This window comes from Semicossyphus pulcher, unplaced genomic scaffold (assembly GCF_022749685.1).
Source record: "Semicossyphus pulcher isolate SPU_LCO1_2020_fin unplaced genomic scaffold, fSemPul1.0.p SCAF_25, whole genome shotgun sequence".
In the NCBI taxonomy this organism is placed as follows: Eukaryota; Metazoa; Chordata; class Actinopteri; order Labriformes; family Labridae; genus Semicossyphus; species Semicossyphus pulcher.
The window spans coordinates 6,730,342-6,750,145 of NW_027211699.1; the positions used below are offsets into that span (position 1 = coordinate 6,730,342).

General features: G+C 44.3%; 2 protein-coding genes across 3 annotated transcripts; one reads left to right on the top strand and one right to left on the bottom strand.

The window, feature by feature from the left end:
* The first annotated feature begins 92 nt into the window (after positions 1-92).
* Positions 93-8,178, top strand: tefb (TEF transcription factor, PAR bZIP family member b). 2 transcript variants are annotated; one of them, XM_069676311.1, is made up of 4 exons: positions 93-263; positions 5,773-6,342; positions 6,895-7,097; positions 7,356-8,178. In XM_069676311.1, exons 1-4 carry the CDS (start codon positions 158-160, stop codon positions 7,569-7,571), a joined length of 1,095 nt encoding a protein of 364 aa, XP_069532412.1. In that variant the 5' UTR covers positions 93-157; the 3' UTR covers positions 7,572-8,178. The 2 variants fall into 2 exon arrangements, with proteins under 2 accessions (XP_069532412.1, XP_069532411.1); XM_069676310.1 differs by lacking the exon at positions 93-263 and adding an exon at positions 4,778-5,114.
* A 5,522-nt stretch (positions 8,179-13,700) lies between these two features.
* Positions 13,701-19,277, bottom strand: LOC138604203 (protein Tob2). Its single transcript, XM_069676069.1, has 2 exons — positions 19,084-19,277; positions 13,701-16,823 (listed from the first exon to the last, which is right to left on the bottom strand). The coding sequence occupies exon 2, from the start codon at positions 16,608-16,610 to the stop codon at positions 15,399-15,401; it is 1,212 nt and encodes a 403-aa protein (XP_069532170.1). The 5' UTR covers positions 16,611-16,823; positions 19,084-19,277; the 3' UTR covers positions 13,701-15,398.
* Positions 19,278-19,804: the final 527 nt, after the last annotated feature.

A 19,804-nucleotide genomic window follows, 5' to 3' on the forward strand; every position in this document is an offset into this window, starting at 1 on the left:
CAGTCCCCGTGATGATGTGACTTGCTGCAAAGTTGGTTAAAAGTGACTCAAGTTAACAGAGGAGGGCAGACACTGACTCACTCACAGTTTGAGCGTTTCTCACTCAGTTGGACTCGTCTCTCACACTTCGGCTGATAAGTTTCGCAGGCCGTTGATCATGTCAACAGCTAACCAAATCTACTTTGGGGACAGAAGCGATGTTCCTGATCTCCTCAAGTCCTTGGCTGACTACCCTTTCTCCTTCCCAGCCTTTGATGACACAGGTGAGAGTATTTGTTGTGTTTTTTAAAGCAGAAAAACAGGCTTGAAACTTGCTAAAGCGTTGAACTTGTTCTGTTATACTTTGAACAAATGTATTTACTCGAGTACTGTGGGCTTAATTGTGACTTACTTCCACTCTCCTTGCATATTTTATTTATTAATATTATTGAGTAATTTTATGATACGTATACTCCAATATATTTCTAAGAGACATACTATTCATTCCACTATATTAATGTGTCTAAACAAATTATGTGCTTAGTTTGTACTTTAAAGCTCCTGTGAGGAGTTTTTTGTTGGCTATGAAACAGACTGAAATTAATTCTGATGACTCTATATGACCTACAAAAGCAAACCAGACCATCAGCGACAATACTGATTATTTCTGTACACTTATTTTAATGCCTGAAAAAAGCGGTTACCTGTACGCTGCCTTTTTTTTATATTTTTCAGGCCAAAAATTTAAAGTGAGTGATACATATGACTGTTAAAGAAAGCAGGATAGGATTTTTTATTAAAAACCACCACTTAAGAATGTACAGGACAAAATCAGCAAAGAGATAAGAAGTACGGCTTTGTCTACAGGTGTCGTCAAACTCAGCACAAACCGAAAGTTCCTCACAGCAGCTTTAATAGATTAAAATGCGACACACTTAGCTACCAGTTAGTTAAAGTTAGCTTCAACTGACCAGTTAAAACATAACCAGTGTTAACTTTATCAGTGGCCATTTTACTGTCTTATGAGTACTTTTACTTTCATGCAGTAGTATTTAATGTTTAAGCAATTCTAGCTTGATTTGATAATTAATAGTGTAGAAAAATAGGAAATAAGCGATATGTTCAGGGTGACATGCAAACCATGGTGCGGAGTAAAAGTATCTTTGGTGTTAAAACTAGTTGAGCAAAATTAGAAATGCAGAAATACTATTTATACATCAAGCTACTGCAACTGCTGTGAAAGATGACAGTACTTCTATTATTGTTGCAAAGTTATTACAAGTAGTAAACAACTTTAATCCTGACCTGCAAAACACATCACACCCTCATTACAATGGGATTAGATGCTGTCTTGTCTCTCATTCAGACCAAACTCCTGCTGTAATCAGGAACTCATTAATCATACTGTAGTAAAGGCAATCGTTAGTGCATGTCGAGATTAACCCTGTTGTAGTTTCCTGCTTATATTGAAATGTTGCCGTCTCCCTCTAAACATCCACAAGTGATCAAAGGGAGTGAGTTTCATGATGTCAGCAACCTGTCCGAGTGCATATCTGCATGATATCATCTGATGCAACGGCACTGAAACAGTCCTCACTCAGGGTTTCATCACATTAATTTCTTTCTGCACTCAGTTCGCTTTTTATACTTTTATGCTTCCTTTAAATTTGAGTTGTTTTAGGAATTTTAGTCTGTATTATTTAGTCTGCAATAGAGCTGTGTAGTAAACATGAGAAGTTGGAATCACGTTATGTTACGTTAGGCCACAGGGAGGCACCTTTCTTTCTCACTTGGAGTGTTTTTCCCCTCACCTGCTCTCCACATGTCAAAACTATTTCCATTTTAGGCAGTACATTATGCAGTATGCTAGGTTTACTGTGTGTGGTCCATCCACGCAAAAATGAACTTACCTGGATTTCCTTATACACTCGAACTAACCACAGCATATGTTATCATAGAATTTTATAAATGTAAGGTGACCTCTCTGTCTTTCCATCCACCGACGAGAACTTGAAGCACTCGGACTTGACTGTATAAACTCCTAAATGGCCCTCCAGCGGGTTTGATGTTTGGAGGAAATGGGCGGAGGGACAGTAACTCTGACCTCTGACCCTGGTAGAAAACGCTGTGATTTATATTCAGCACTCAAGTCTACAAAGTTTCATTGGAACACATGCAAAATCATTATATTAAGAAAGCTTAAATATAAGATTGTATTATTCATTAAATTAAATGTTAGACTGCCAATGTGGATGCATTTGCCGCCATATTTGCTGCTTGTGACGACACATTCATGAATTATTAAGCCAAGCACATGATCTCACTATATAATACATCATACCAGGATATTATTTACCTGCATGTTTCAAGCAAGACATATTTTCTTTACTATCTGACAACATACCTTCGTTAGACATGAAAGATTTGACCTCCTACTTAAAACCTGAATTAAATAAAAATAGCTTGACCTTATGGCTGCTGGCCCCTTCAACAACACCACTCTGTTACAGTATGCTTAATGATTAATGTCCAACAAGAAGGATGTGTTTTCTTGCCATAATACTCGCTCATGAATGCTGTGGCGTGTTCTCCCCTGCTGTTGAGACGACACTGAAATATTATTACTGATAAATTCAACTTTAAAGTCTTGTTCTGACTCAACAGTTGGTCCACAAAGCCACCTCCTGTCTGAGCTGCTTCATGAGAGTCAATAAAATGCTCCCATTATCAGAGGACGCTTGTGTGTTTTGAACTCGACAAACAGCAGACTTAAGCCCAAGGCTTTTCTTGTTGATTTTTCAATAAGCTCAACAGAATATTAAGCTAACAGCAGGAAACGCCTTGATAAACTGTTCACCAGTTTACACAAGTACAGGTGAGATGCAACATGAGATAGGTATGTTGTTATTCCTCTCAGACAGAGGACTGACCCGGTTACCCCACATGATACTTAGATATAAATCATCCTGACAAAGAGGGTCTCAAGATATGCCAGTTATCCTCCGTGTGTCTGTGTGATTTTGAACTTTATGTATAACAACTATTGTCCTGCAGTGCAACAGATAGTGGTGAGACCAATAACAGTTGAAGCATCAGCCATCTGTGCATATATTGCCTTGTTTCATGTTAGTACAAAAATATACAGTTCATTGATTTCTTGCATGCTAACAAAAGTGGACTCAATAATTTAGAAAATGTTGCGTACTGTTAATAGACTTGAGATTCAGACAACAGTTTAACTTTAACACTTGGATCAACAGACTATTAAGATGTAGTTTCGGTTGATAGTCTCATAGGACCTCTCGGATGACGAGCTCACAGCTTGATTTCTCACCTTGTCATCGTCATTGATGGCACATGTTGTAATTAAAGAGATATTAGACTCATGACTCAGTATTTTTGAATACCAACCCTATGTGCAATAGGATGCCTGGTTAATGTAATTTTCTGAGGCGGTGCATACGATAACAAGGTCGAATCAAAGGTGACATTCGCCTCTCCCCATGCCTTTATTCATCCACACTTTCAATCACCAAATTCAGGCACAATTCGCAAACAGATATTTTCATGTTTCTTTCACAAGTGGTTACTTCTGATGCTTAGACTGATACTGACACTGGATGATCTCTGCCTATTGTAGCCTTCATGCATAAGATATGGGAGTATAAGCAGCATCAGTCTCTTCTTCAGTCCCCTCTCTGTGTTCACTGCAGCAGGGATTCAAACCGCTTCACTCTCTGCTGGAGCAGATACAGCACACTCGGTGTACCATGTGGTTAATGTGGCGAACTTGTGAGAAAAGAAACATTGTTGTTGAAGGTGGGGTGTTGCGCGGTTTGAACATCGTGTTCCTGAACCCAAACATCCTGCTCGAGCGAGCGAGGGAGCATCACGCGCTCACTCTCGCGTGCAATAGCAGCGCGTGCACGGAAACGTGAGATTTCCTCTTTTGTTGTGGCACTGCGAGCTTTTAATGCGGAAGAATTAAAAGGCATACAAATACTTTGTTAGAAAGGGGTTGTGTGAATATTGGCGACAGGATGGGTTAAACGATTAAATAAAATTATAATATTGCTGATTACTTCACAATGTAGCTGTGGAAATATAAACCTATGTTGGTAGGAATCTTAGACTTTTGTCGGGGAAGAGAAAATAGGGCACAGTATTTAAGGACACGGAGTTGTATTATCTAGAGCTGTCTGGTAAACAACATGTACTCTGTTACCTTTGGGTCCCGTGCCAGTTGTTCAGTCGGGCGCTTGCCCGCTCCAGCTCGCCTTGGCTCACACGTGCTAAATGTCTGAAGCCACGCCCCTCGACAGATTGTACATTCACGTGAGGAGGGTGCGGGCGGGGGCACGTGTTAGGCCACGAGTATCTTGTGCTGGGTAGGATGCGAGGAGCTGACAGCCTTTGCAAGAGCACACTGCAATATGTTGTCTTTGGGTGTAACGACAGAATGAAAATACAAATGTGTAATTAACTTTAGCAGGACGCTCCCCAACTCTTTTCGCTGTTTTGTTTATGCGCAAGCTGTGACATTTTCTGCTAACAATATATAATAATATGCTGGCTGCATGAGACTCTGTTCTTACTGTGATTTTGATTTTTTTTAAATAAAGAATTAATATCTTTATGGGTAATGAGTGGCAGTGGAACTACTACATAGACAAAGAGGATCGTCCAACCGCCGTATACATTTATATAGGCAGAGCTGATAACCAATCAGCTTCCACTATTCCGCGAGTAGGCGGGGCATGTAGATCATGAATATCCAACCAGCACGATCGGTGGGGGAGAGAACAAGGGGCTCGTGTAGTGTTGTTTTTGCATCCAAAACGTTAATATTGTCAAAAAGACCTGGGAACAGCAGCTGTCTCAACAAGCTTAGAACCGCGTGTGGTTTGTTTCTGTCGTTTTCCCGGTAAAGGAAGTAACTATCGGTTACCGTCAGGAACATCACCCAGGTTTGCTCGGAGCTTAGCGGGGAACAATGCCTGGCAAAGCCGCGATGACTGTGGCGCTTCAGCCCGCTGATAACGACGCTAAAGCGACTCCGCAGAAGTCTTTTCCTTTTGTTTTGAAGAAGATCATGGACATTCCTCCTCCTAACATCCTGGAGGAAGGCGACGACGGTATGTACAAAATGCGAGAATAAGTGCTCAGATTTCTGCCTGGTCAACTGACAACGAGTTTTAGTCGACGGATGTGAAGCGTTTTGCTGGACTAGATGTGCTTAAACGTTAAGTCTGTGCTATAAGCGGTTTATTATTTCGGGATTAAACCATGTCCGTCAATTTTGTGAGATTAAGACACACATACAATAGCTTACATGGAGCCAGTTTCATCCGAGGCTGCGAGAAAATAAAGAAAGAACAAAAAGTTCTAACTCCAATCTGCTGCTTTCGATGCATCACACACTGACAGGAAATACACTCCGAGACACAGACACTGCCTGGCTTTTCATTAGGCACATTAGTCTGGTGTTATTTGGTGTCTAGTTTGTGTGGTTGTGTTTTGGGTGCACGTTTAGATCAAGTCTCTCCTCTTGTATTTGTTGGCCCTGCGAAGCCTATAGGCATCTACCTTCCACCTTCAACCTCACAGGCTGTATGTATCTATTATACAGATGTCACGCTACCACCACACACCCCTTTTTATTCCACCTGCCTTTCCTCTGTTATTAGGCTGTCCCTGTGTGTGCACGTGTCTCAGACCCTCTTAAAGGAGCCCCGATGTCATGCGCATAAGAAAATATAATTCACTAATTTGACCCTCCTGTCTTTAATGCAGAAATCGAGAAAGAGAAGCTGTGCTCAACTGAGGATGTGGAGGCAGGCGGGGATGGGGTAGCCAGCACTGGTGGAGGTTCCAGAGGAGGAGGTGGCGGCGGCGGTGGTGGGGTATCAGCCTCCTTGACCCCCGCCATTTGGGAGAAAACCATCCCCTACGATGGGGAGACATTCCACCTGGAGTACATGGACCTGGATGAGTTCCTCCTGGAGAACGGGATCCCTGTGAGCCTGGAGGAGGAGGACCTGCAGAAGACGCTGACTTCAGTGGAAGGCAAAGGCAAATCCATCCTCAAGGTTACTGCTACTACTACTCCTGCTGCTCCTCCTACCCCTGCTGCTGCAGCCTCAGCATCTTCTCCCTCTGCCTCCGCCAACTCTACGGTCACCTCAGACTCAGAGGAAGCGGTGACAGTCACCATCTTACAACCAGCTAAACTGGAAGATGAGGACGAGGATGAGGAGGAGGAGGACGAGGAAGAAGAAGAAGAAGAAGAGGAGGGAGGACAAGAGGAGGAAGCTTTGCCTGAGGAGGCAGCAACAGAAGTGGAAGTGAAACAGAAGAAAACAGGTGAGAAAATTTAGATTCACAGTTGAGTACATATTGTTGGACAGCTGATTCTTTCTGGATCTTTGGATACACAGTTCCTCTTTATTTATGATATTTCAAATAACTCATACTAGTTTTTATAACTATTTCTTTATGTTTTATAAACAAGCCCTGCTGGCAGAGATCGTAAGTTAAGTTTTTAGAGGCTAAAAGTTGGCACAGATGTTAGCCATTAGTTTCAGCTGCCCCACTCAGGCTGTGTACTTAGTCATAAGGTGTGGCGTAATATTAACTGACCTTTGTATGTAGACCCACCGACAAACCCCTGACCTTTGAGCCTGTAGCTTCTGTATGATCAGTATGACGATGACTGTAACCTCTTTATATAATGTATTTCCTAATAGTTCATAAAAACCTGAAACTAAGGCGGACATTGAGAGTGCTTTGTGTACTGCACACTGAGCTATAAGCAAAAAGCAGTAACATTCCCGCTACCATCAGTTAACTTTACTGTGGTTTGTTTTGCGTTGTATCTTGTATCCATGCTTACTTTGTGTCTCTGTAACTCTGCAGAACGTAACACACCGTCTCCCATCGACCCAGACGCAATCGAGGTGGACATCAACTTCCAGCCGGATCCCACAGACCTGGTCCTGTCCAGCGTGCCGGGGGGAGAGCTGTTCAACCCGCGTAAACACAAGTTCTCCGACGAGGAGCTGAAGCCGCAGCCGATGATCAAGAAGGCTAAGAAAGTGTTTGTTCCTGATGAGCAGAAGGTACGCTCATTAAATCAAAACACGTTTGGAGAACCCTTTTTTTCTATTTTAAGTTGAGTAAAAATTGAGCTGACCTAAAGACCGCTCGGTGTTCTGGTCAGTGCTTGTAAAGATTAAAGCATTTACAGTTAGAGTGGTGGCTGGTGGATTAGAGATAAAAGATGGGGGATGTCTTCACAACACAGATGTTAGTCCCAATCCCGCTCCCTTTCAGTGTATTTCTGCGTTCATCATTAACCTTCACTCTTGTTCCCGTAGGATGACAAGTACTGGTCCAGGAGGAAGAAGAACAACGTGGCAGCGAAGCGCTCTCGTGACGCACGACGCCTGAAGGAGAACCAGATCACTGTGCGCGCCTCCTTCCTGGAGCGGGAAAACTCAGCGCTTCGGCAGCAAGTGGCCGAGCTGCGGAAGGACTGCGGTCGCTGCAAGAACGTCCTGGCCCGGTACGAGGTGAAGTACGGCCCCCTGTAAAGAACTGAGAATGAAACCCACGACGTATCGATGAGACATGAAGCAGAACTCCCTTCCCCGCAGAATTCAACACAGATACAAACATCGAGGGAATCTAAATTTGCACTGTTGTCTTTACTGACCTCCAGTCACTGTGTCAAGCTCCAGTCTGTGTCTGACACGATGCTGGAGTTTTTGGGTACACACTGGCAGGTAGTGAGGCATTATGGGAGCGGTGGTCACAGCAAGGCCTGTGGAGAGCGCCTGGCTCCTACACTCAGAGAGGACGGGGACATTTGTGGATTCTCCCACGGTCAAACACACACGGAAAACATGGTCCGTCTCTAGACGGCTCCACGAAAGTCAGGAAACATGAAGCAGTCTGTTTCAAAAGATTAGCAGGCTTTTTAATACTACATAAATCTGTTTTTATCACTGCACAGCACTTCTTCTTAGTGGACCAAAGCATGAGTCAGTTAGAAGTTGTGTGTTTAGAAAGGTGCACACTAGCCGTCCCTCACTTTTCCTTGTGTTGCACTTATATTTGTGTCTGTTGTGTCTGTAGTTTAAAATACTTTTAGGCTCAGGAGAGGGATGTTGATAACTCATGGCAGGGAAGGAGAGGAGAGGAGAGGAGTAGGAGTCAGATTCTCAGAGGTACTTCCAGCTCGAGGAGAAAGGAGGCCTCGGGTTTGCAGAGGAGAAAAGGATGAGTCCTTTAGGTGCGATTCAGACACAGTTCTTCCTTCTTGTAACCCACATGCACGCCTCTGCGCACACAACGCTGTTTGTATATAAAGTCATCTCCCTGCACCACATAGAGATGTGGGTGCATCAGTGTGTAATCCATTTTCACACTTTTTTAGTAAAAAACACAGATTATAGTGGCGGCAGGTAGAACACCTGACTCACCACGACCACAAAGGGAGACACAGTAGCTCTAAAGGAGAAAACATGCATGACAGTATGAAGCTGCTGCGACTTAGTTTCCTTTTCTACTAACCTCAGATCAGCTTCCTAATCTTCACACGAGATTTAGTAAAAGAAGAGCGACAAAGAGACGAAGAGGATTTAACACATGCAGAGAGAGGGGTAGTTTTTCTCAGAGTTACTGTCGAAGGCATTAGTTTGATGATCTGCAGGGCCCTCACTGGTGGAGGGGTACGTTCATATGTAGGGATGTTTATTTTACTGCACGCTGCAGGTAGAGGCCGCTAGAGCCGCTGCCTGCCGGATCACGGTGCAGTGACGGCTGGATTGATTTTTTTAAATTAAAGGCAGGCCCAAAGTCGACTGCTTCTAAACCGTGTAAATAAATGATTGTCTCATAGTCTTTATTTCCTGAGACGGGAAATGTGACTGTGTCTTTATTAACCCAATACTATTCCTTATATTTGCCAAATAGTCAATGAGTGCTGTATTTATTCTGATGGTAATAATGCATCTGTTGATTGTGATGTACAACAATATGTCAGATTATTTCCTTTACGGAACAATACTTCTAATGAACCAATGCAGGGAATTCAATGGGTAAACTGTGCTTTTGGATGTTTGTTTTAAAACCAGATTTCTATAGTTTTATGGGATTTGCTTTGTCTATATAAACACGTTACGTGTCTGACACACAGAGGACAGGGCACACAATTATTTACCTCATCCCACACTTCCAATTCTGAACGGAGTCAAATTAAGCAGGGCTACAAAGCGGTGTTGGTTGAAGCAGAGAGCACATAAAAAGCAGCTTACATCCATTTGGCAAATGTCTGAATTGATAAACGGAGTTCATTTTGCCAAAGTGGCTGAGTCTGTGTCTAAATTAGTAAATAAAACACTAAAGACTGTTATGGGACTTTATATCTCAAGTGTCTTTGGCTGATGCAGATTTTGTCATCAGTCAGCTCGTACTCATAATCGCCGTAATCTTGGAAAGAAAATAAATGTGGCAATAATACTCTGTTATGTAATGCTTGTTTAATTTCAGTGCTGATGTTGTATGTAAACTTGCTATGACGTACTTAATAGAAACGCCCCAAAGTCATTTGTGCTTCCAGTTTTGATCCTCTGTAGTCTAGGATCCTAATGCATGAATCCCAGTAAACTCGTCTCTCTTTCTGTTGCATATTTGACACCAAGTGTACTTATGTCTGTAACCATCACTGAAAACTCGATTTGTTTTTGGACGGCTGGTCGACGGCTCGCTGTGCAGTTTCGCCACAAGAAGAAGCAGAGCATCTTTGCTTTGATGTCCTGCGTTTATGACACGCGCAACAGCGCCACCTGTCTTTGTGCAGCCGGCGTTGACCTTGGGGCAAACATCAGCTGAAAACAGCATCTTTTGATCACTGTGTGGATTTCTATTGACTCAAGATTGATCTATATCTAGATACACTGGATCAGTTGGTGTGTTTTCTCGATAAATTCTGTGTTTTTTTGGACTCATGATGGTGTAATATAACAGACACTTCTTAACAATGTGTTCTCTTTTGCAATTGACATTCAAACTTGACATTGACTGCATCAGTGCAGTTAATGAATGCAAACCTTTGGTTATGTTTTTTTACTCAATTGAAAATGTGTTGCTTAGGCTGACTAAAGGTACGGGCCAGGAGAGGCTTTTAGAAGACAGATGGTTTATAGTACTGCATATGGTATGTAGCAATCTCTTTGTTTCTGTTGATTTTGATGTGTAGCACCTCATGGGACCAGCCTCTAACTCACAAACCCTCATTGACTTTAAGCAGGCTGCAAATTGTCCAGAAGGTAACAGCAGCAACAGTATAGATCGGATGATGTAAATCAACTGTCACCACCTACAGGCAAAGGCGGGAACAGCAGCTGCCCTTTATAGCAACTGTGTGAGTTTTAACAAATGCTTATCTAGCCTGTGAGCTAAAAAAATTAAATACATTTTTATCTTGCTCATCTGAAAATAGGCATGAAAGCGATCCAAAAGACAACAGATAAGTGGTAACAAATTCTGATGTATCCCAATCCGAATGTATTTTCTAAAGTGTATAAAAAGTTGTAACACTCTGCCTGCAGGTGGCACTAGTGTATAAGCGCTGTTTGCTTCTTTACCTGAAGATGGCGCCAGATAGCATCTCAATGTGAAGGTCGGCTGCGCTCTCCGGTTCTGGTCCGAAACGATGGCTCTGGCTTCGGGTGCTTCGCATCAATGACACTCTGTCCTTGTTTACTCTTCGAAGTAGCTTCAATACTCCTAAAAAAAAGATTTTAAACTATTGAAAACATTTTTAAAGTTTTGTTTGTTTTGTGGTGTTTTGCTTTATTTTCTCTTTTTATATAACATGTTTTTGTTAAGTGTTTTTGTATGGTCTTAACCATGTATAGGATACATGCAACTGCAGTACCATGTCCTAATTGTATCTTGTATCATGCATATGAAATAAATTGGGATTTAATGACACATGGGCTCTTGGTTTGACCTTGCTTGATACATCGAGCAGCTGCAGCGGCTCTGATGGGTGAACAATAGAAACAATCGGCAACAAAAGAAGCTGTGTGGTGGACAAATGAGACGCACACACACACATGCACACCCCGAGTCCTCATGCACACACACAGGATGCATTTCTGTTGTCTTTCAGATGCTTTGATGTTTGTCAGTGTCCCCTCGCAGCCTCGGTCCTGCTGCTCATCAGTATTCCAGAGGAGTAGGAGATGTTGCGTAATGATCACATCGACACACTGGGGAGCAGCGTTGCGTAACAGCAGCGGCAGCAGCCTCAAAGACCAGCGGGATGGGTGTGTGCGTGTAAGCGTGAGGAGGATGGAGAAAGGAAAGCGAGGATGCAAGGGAGGGGCTGTGGGAAGCGAGAGAGAGGGAGGAAAGGATGCTGAGGAGGGGAGAGAGGAGGGGTTGGAGGAGAATGGAGGAAACAAGATGGCAAAGGGATGGAGAACAGGGATGCAGTTAAAGGCATGTGAGCCGAGGGAGGAGGGGGGATGCAGTGAGTGGGTGATGGAGATGTGGAGGAGAGCCAAGGAGGAGCCCAGTCATGCATGTTAATGTCACACCACTACATGTTGCTATAAAAAAGCACAGCCCAGCGTGTGCACGTGAGCGAGCCAACCTCACAGCCTGCTGCATCCCTCCAGCACAGACACACACACACACACACACACACACGCGCAGGACGGACGGACAGACAGAGAGCTGAGAATGTGATGAAATATCGAGTAATATCTGCTGGGACGAGTCCAGCTGAGGTGGGTGGTGAGCAATCTGGCTCCTCACCGTTCGAGAATTTCAGCTTTTGCTTTGAATTATTGATCAAACATCACTTGAGTTTGTTTACTGCAATAAGAGGACACGTTGCTCCTGCATTTCAATGTGCGGCTCCTCTCAGGAACACGGGGATCTACTTTTCCTCACCTTTGATGTGCAATGTGTTCACCTGAGTACGAGACACACGCACCAAGAGAGAGGTTTATCAACATGCTACAGCTTCCGAGCTCGGCGTACACACAAACAACGACGAGGACACAATCAGCTTATTTTCCATGCTTCTTTTTGCCAATCTGTTTCTTTTTATTACAAACTTAAAAAAGAATCTGATACAATAAGAAACTGCAGTAGTAACTCCCCATTCCCGAGGGGCAGCACAGAAAACAGGTCATTGCATTTTCAGTAGTGAAAGATTCATTACACATCTACAGGGTGTACAGATCCGATACAAAATAGGAAAAATAATAAAATACAGGCAGGAAAGAAAGCACTATATTTATACATCATCTCAACTTTTAATTAGATCTATTTTACTCTTAAATGTGAAACTTTACATAGAAAATAAACTTCTTTTATGACAATGAAATATTCCAAAGTGCAAAATAAAACGCACACGTCGATATAAGCAAAGGACATCAGAATACAAAATTCTTGTTTTTCCTCCTCGTTAAATTTCAGCCCTGATTGTAGATCAGCCTGCGGGTGGATGGTGCGGCTGAAACGCTCTTTTTCTAATCTGTAAAACACCAAACAGCATTCATTTCTAAAGATGCTCTTCAGCTAATCACTCGCATCCTCAGATCTCCTCCAGAGCCAGATTTGTACGCAGAGGATTTTTAACAATTGGACAAATGTGGAAGAAAGCGAGTCACTTGGACTTCTTTTGGACGAGCGAGTTTAAAACGCACGATCAAATGAGCATTTCTTTCCCCGCAGGCCGTCTGAAGCAGGGTGGAATAACACTGGATCAGAATCACATTCACAGCACATTCATTTCCTTCATCTTTCCAAACACTGCCTTCCTATTGAGGAGATATATATACGTTTTTTTCCAGGGTGCAGAGAGGTAGTAACCCCTTGAATCGTTCAGGGTAATTTAAATTATGGCGTTACATTGCACTGGAGGAGGGTAAGCATCTGTGTAAGCAAAGACAGTCTGGGATATGGCTTTAGTATCAGGAGCACAGGACAGGGCTGATGGGGAGAAAAATAAATGAGGTCAAATTTGATGGGAAATATAATATCAGATTTATATAAATCTGGATGTATCTGGGTTTAGGGATGTGTTCATGAGCAAAACAAAAGAGGGGAGAAAAAGGCAGGGTGAGCACACAATCTGCAGTGATGTCACATAAAAGGGGGAAGCTGGTCAAAGCTTAAAAAGAAGTTAAATGTGGAGATTTTTGGTTTAAATGTTCTGCCGATGGAGACGTTTAGTCAGCCCGCCCTGGGAGCGCAGAGAAAGTAATATCAGCCATCTTCTCCGACACAAACTGTAAACATTCACATCTTTAACTCCGAGTCCGACCCCAAGAATGAATACATTTACCCGTCTTTAGACAAATGCTGTACAAGGTACAATACACATTCAATACTTGTTTTTTTTCTGTACATCTTTATTTTTGTCTCGGTTTGCATATATTCACGTTATTTTCTGAAAAAATAACCTCAGCATGTAAGAAACTAAACAAAGAATCTGAACATAAGAACTTTTTATATACATATTCCTGGACGGTTCATGTCGTACTCGTACAAATGTGAGTGAGAATCTGCAAAAACTATAGAAATATTGGAAATAAATTAGAAAACGAAAATAGAAACGCATCTTTTCCCTCACGATCGAAACACTAACAGATGAGCACCCCCCCTCCCCCCCTCCCTCCCTCCCCCGCCCGCTCCCTTGAAAAGAAATAAAGAAATAAAACATGCACACGACGAGCTGAGCACAAGTCAGGGGTCCTTGGATCATCTTATACAAAAACGTCTAGAAAACATGAAATAAACGGACGTGACGGACGGCATCTCCTCGACAGCGTGATGCATCTGAAAACAAATCAAGCTCTAAAGCGTTTCATGACTGCTGAATAAAACAGAGGGCAAAGGAGCGGGTTGGCGCTCACGTCTGTGGGCGACACACGGCATCAGGAGCCCAGTAATAAAGTGCCGGACATCTGGGGGTTACACTTCCCTGCAGTGACTAAACCAAACGATCACATGGACCCAGCCGGTAAACAAACCACAGAAACAGCACACCGATACAACAACATTCATCTTTGCATCACTGCAGCAGGGAGAGGACACAGAGCAGCCCGGAGCGTATGCATGTTTCTTCTGTGTTCACGGCCAGAGGAGCTGCGATCACTGAAGAATTTCAAGAGGAGGGAGAGAATAGTGTGAGCTTTTGGCTTCAATGCCATTTAAGCTCACCACAAACGTGCTCTGGGTTTTAAAGTGTTCTTCCTCTGAGCCAATACGGCCACCATCGAGCTGCTTCTCTCCCACTCTCATGTCCTCCCGTCTCCCATCTCTCCTCCATGCAGAGGCAAACCTCTCCTTCATAGTCAAAGTCATGCTAAGCCATTTATCACAATCCCTGCTGCTTAACTGCTGCATCCCCTCCCCCTCGCCTCCTCCTCCTCCTCCGCCTGTTCACCTTCACACACTGCTGACTGGAAGTGTGCGTATATTTCTGCATATGTGTGCACGACACCATAGCTTACGTCCCTTTGTGGAGAACTGAGGTATCAGCACACGAGTATCGTCTTAAAATGCACCGATTTATTTTGCTTTTCACATTCATCAAGGTTTCCCCGACCTTTCCCGCTGCAGCTCCCCCTGACAGGTGCGATACATTCCACTACATCACTCCCTTCACACCCCCTCTCTGCCCCCTCCTCTGTTCTCGTTTTCATCTAAACTCACGTCATGCGCACACTCAGCCGACGATAAACTGCTTCCAATACACACGCGGAGACAACAACACCCTCGACTTGCGCCTGTGCGCGAGCGCGTTCCTGCACAAACACTGAGTCTGTGCATCACGCTGAGCCAAAACAAAACAGAACAGGACGACACACGCAGAGACAGCACAGCCCCTCTCTCTCTCTGTATTTGTGGCAAGTAGGGCAGAGCAGATTGCAGAGCAAAGTGCTGAGCTTTCCACAGCCGTCGTTCCCTGCAGGACTTGGCGAAGACCTTTTTCACAGCATGACAGTGCAGTGCAAAAACAGAGCCGAGTCCACTTAACTAGAAACCCAACAAAATAAACATCCAATGCAGAATGATGAACATAAAGAGATTGGCAACGACTCAAGGTAGAAACAAAATGCAACACCCACCCACCGACCCACCCCTGTCATTAGAGCCAACACACGAGAGGTGATGAGTAACAGCAACAGACAGACGGGCCGGTTGGGGATTTTGGAGGAACAAAACAAATCACATGAACACTCGAGGTGGTTTTTAAATCTTTGTAGTAAAACTAATTCTTAACTCGTATTAGTATTAGAACAATTTGTTAGAAAACTGAAAACATCTTGAGCATCATTGTCCTCCACCCACCTTCTCCCACAATAATTCTCATGATAACAAACGAAGGCTTAGTTGGCCAGCACCACAGGCTGGAAGGACTGGCTGGGATATTGCAGGTTGTAGCTTCCTAAACCCTCCACAAACGGCGGCTTCTCCATGTACGGGATTCCTCCGCTGCTGCCGATGATGCCCACGCTCTGCGCAGGAGGAGGGCTGGAGAAGGGGTCAAAGGACGGGTGGGTGGTGACGGTGTGTGGGGGCTGGAATGGGCTGGCGTGAGGCTGCATGGGCTGGGTGTCGGCGTCAAAGTAAAGGGGGCCCGGGGATCCTGGGTAGACGAACTCTTTGGCGTTGGGGGAGAGCTGGCTGGCGATGGGACCTCCGAGGGAGTGCAGGGAGAGGGACAGGGGCTTGTGCTTGAGCAGCTCAGGGGCTGAGATGGTGGTGGGAGAGCGGGAGAGGATCCTCTGAGCGGGCGCGATGACGACGGCAGAGCCGGCTGCAGACCCGGCCCCGCTGCACTTCTTCATCTTTGTTGAGCCGAATTTCGTGGCGGCGAAGCTGGCGGTGGTGAAGGTGATTGGCTGCGGACGGGTGGCGGGGAGAGTGGAGGGCGGCTGCTGGGCGGAGAGGTAGGGCAGCCCGCCACTGGGAGGGGAAGGGGTGGAGGTGTTGGAGGAGTGGACAGCAGGGTCGGTTGGCGTGCTGGAGCTGGGGTAGCTGAAGAGGCCGGGGCAGGGCGGGGCGGACAGCGGGGTGGGAGAGCTGGAGAGCGACGGCATGAGGGCAGGAGACGACTGGCTTCCTACTGGCACAAACACCTGAGCGTCAGGGTTGAAGCCCAGACTCTTGGCTTCTTCCGCCTCCGTATCTCCATTCCCCTCTCTCATCACCCCCTCTGCCCTCTCGCTGTCACAGCCGAGGCCCGGGGGGTCCTCCAGGTACAGAACCTTCACTGCCCCCTTCTCTCCAATCTGGTACGACACCTCATAGGGGTCGATCCACACGCTGAGCTCTGCAGGAACATTTGAACGCACCTCCTCCGTGTCCAGTCCGCTTCTCTTGGCAGCCAGCTCCACCACGGGGTCCCTCGGTGCTCCCAAGTGGATGCAGCGGAAAGCTGAACCCCTCAGCGGGGCTTCCGGGTACCAGTGACCCTCAAAACGTGACATCAGTATCCTCTCCAGCTCCTCGCCGAACAAGTCGGCTCGACGGCGAGGCAGCTTGTTGTACAGGTAGGACACGATGAAGTTGAGGGCGACCTTCACTTCCAGATGCATGGCTGCACCAGGCGAGCGCCGTCCGGGGAGCGAAGTGATCGAAGATGATGCTGAAAGTGAGGCGATGCAGCTGTGACAAGGCGCGTGTCCTGTGGCTTATTGTAAAGTGTGTGAGTCTTTTAGTGTCATCATGGTAAAGGCACCTTGAAGGCAGGGGCAGCAGGCTGCAGGCTGTATGTTGTCACAAGTACGTTGTAATGTTTCAGGTCCAAACTGTGAAGAAAAAAGAAAAAGAAAGATGTCGTTAAACTTGGCAAGAACCAGAGAAATATATTATAAATCAGACATATTCAAAGAGCTCCAGGAAACAATGTGAAAAGCCTTTAAAGTCTTTAGGAAAAACACGGTACATTTGTAGGATGCATGAATACGGCGAGGGGTAATTCTAAATACTGTACATTTGTTTATCAATAGCTGAGAACATCTATTTAATCATCCAGTATTCTGCAGCACGATGTTTTATATTTTGGTTTTCATCATCTGCAGGATGCACTGATGGATGGAACAGATGCTGTGTTGTGGCCTTCATAAATCCTTTATAATCTGAATCCGATCCCACGGAGTGCCTCCTGCTTAAAGCTTTACCACGGTCCCTCAGAGTCTGCTCGGCGCATGCACACTCACGCTGATTCAAAGATTACACGCAAAAAAGGAATCAAAAAAAGCCACAAGAATCACACGAAACAAGTGTAAAATGGCAGGACAGTTAGTTGAATTCACAGAACATCATTTCCCACCATGCAGTGCACGCGATCACCCCCTTCCCCTCCCCCTCATACGCAGGCACACACACAAACAATTCACTCACATTCACTTCCCTGCCAGATGGGGATTCGGCAGCTAAGATTAGAAAGACGCCTCCGATTAAAGACAATTCTAATGTTATTACAGATAAAGCTGCACAGGCTGCATGCACGGCTGCCGGAGTGACGGCTCCAGACCACATTTACATTTCCCCCGTCACATGAAAAAGGTGACATTGAAGGATAAGGTGGGGGGTGGTTAGAAAGGGCTATAAATAGGGCCCCATTTTGCGTTTTCTGTGGTGCAAATTCCTCTCCAACACCTGATTGACAGTAAAAAACAAAGGATGTTTGAGCACAGGATGATCCAGCAGTCCATCACCTGCACCACACTTCATCACTTAAAACCCTGTGTGCACACACGCTTAAGCTACCTACAGCATCTACAGCATTTCAAAGCTAACATGAAAAAGTAAGACACAAGATCCAATGTCATCCAATGACATTAAAGGAATCGCTCAGCAGATAATAACTGCAGATAAGCTGCTTCACGAGTGAAATAAATGGTCTAAATCGTAAACAAAAAGCTTGTAATATCCATAAAAACATCAAAATCTTCCGTGTTATTAAAAATCCTCGACACGTTTGTGTTTATATTCTCTACCTGCAGGTTTTCTCTACAGCTAGGAAGACCTGGATTCATTTCGCAGGCCTGTTGTTGCTGCTCTGTGCAGCAGAAGGATCTATTGTGCTATTTTTGTTTACATGGACTCATTATCAGGGCGGCAGATGTGTGGCACTGTGTGCAGCAAGGTGTCCACCACAAGCCTGGTTTTATCTATAAAGAAGCAGATCTACAGTGATTTACAGGGAGCACAAGCTACAATGGATATCTGAAAACAAAAGCCCCTTTAAGGAATAATGTAATTTAGGGTTTAGAGCAACATATGGTAGTTTATTATTATGATTATAGCAACAGAGACCTGCCTGAATTAAGTGGTGAGCACACATAATTCAATAGGACATTAATATAATTCAGATTTTTCCCACTTGTGTTGCTGAATGTCCCCTTTCTCCTAACTAGACTTTAAAAAGGTTGACATTTATATGAATTAGGAATATTCTGGACATATACCAAACGCCAAATAATGGAGGTAAAGAGGCAAGAAGAGCGTGAGAGGGGAGAAATATCCTCCAGGTTTGCATGTGTGATGACAAGCTGAGATAACAAGGCAGAAGGGTCTACCTGCTGCCATATGTCAGTATAAAAAAAATATAAGGCACCGGAGCAGAAAGGACACTGGTTTAGCTGGCATGCAAATGAAGAAAAGCCGCCACGTAAATTAAAATATAAAGCTAATTAGGTGGTGAAGAGCATATCGAGCGAGTGTGTGCACTGTGAGAGGAAGAAGAGAGCCCCTCCTCGGCATAAACAACCCCGTCCAACATTAAATGTAAGGGAAAATGAGGGTGACAGCTTAACAGGCGTGCAGAGGATCATTTAATGTAACATATAACATGGCTTAAATTCAAACAAAAGGTGAGTATTCATTCAATGGCCGATTCAGTGCAGTCATTCATTTTAGTCAGCGCGTTTTGATGGACAGCCAAAGCTTCTGGAAAGACAAACACCAACACACAGCAACATGCTGTAGTCATTGAACGCACCTTTACGGATATTTAAGGTAAAACATCCTATTTCATGCACCGGCTGAGATTTAATTACTCACCTTTCGTTACTGATGCACGAGCTTCACTTGCACTCCTGCGTTTCTGTTTTTATTCCCGTGTTGTCTCAGATTTCGATGCGGATTTGTCGAGTCGGTGGTTCGGATACTAACATTTATGCATTCCCACGTTAATAAAGGAGATTTTTAGACTGCTGCCACAATTCTCAGAGGGTCAAATGGTTTTCCAGTTTGTCTTCTGCTGACACTTCGCATGGAGGGTCCAGAGAAACTTTACTGTTTGACAACCTTGCGTATTTATACAGTGTGACTCGCCCACACGCCCGTGACGGTAGGGACTACTTTCTTCATATTATAATAGCTTCTACTTCATTATCTTTTCTATGTAATGGTATTAATGCATTTGTCTTCCTGACAGTAAATGCCAACAAAAGTGCAATTTCTATTTTAATGTTAGCAATATATTGTTTTGAAAAAATAAAAATAAACATGTCAGTACTCACTTTCCGGGAAAGATGTCATTTTATGATCTTCCTCGAAATGTAGCCGAGCCAAAAACACAAAAAAATTGTGCCTTTCGTCCATAAATAAATTCCGAATTAAGCTAGCTGGCTCTAGTTTTATTTGCGGAGGGATATTTGTAGTTTCCTACAGTGCTGAGCAATTTGCTAAAAATATAAACTGTGATAGCAACAGAGTCTCCATTGGCTGAGAAGGGGGAGGACCCACAGATTATTGGGCTGCAGTGTCCACTCAGCAGCTA

What these genes read in the sequence shown, in the direction of transcription:
- tefb (XM_069676310.1), top strand. Translation starts at nt 4,973, where the DNA reads ATGCCTGGCAAAGCCGCGATGACTGTGGCGCTTCAGCCCGCTGATAAC. An exon ending in CCTGGAGGAAGGCGACGACG is followed by an intron (nt 5,115 to 5,772) that starts GTATGTACAAAA and finishes TCTTTAATGCAG; the next exon opens with AAATCGAGAAAGAGAAGCTG. An exon ending in TTGTTCCTGATGAGCAGAAG is followed by an intron (nt 7,098 to 7,355) that starts GTACGCTCATTA and finishes TTGTTCCCGTAG; the next exon opens with GATGACAAGTACTGGTCCAG.
- LOC138604203 (XM_069676069.1), bottom strand. Translation starts at nt 16,610, where the DNA reads ATGCATCTGGAAGTGAAGGTCGCCCTCAACTTCATCGTGTCCTACCTG.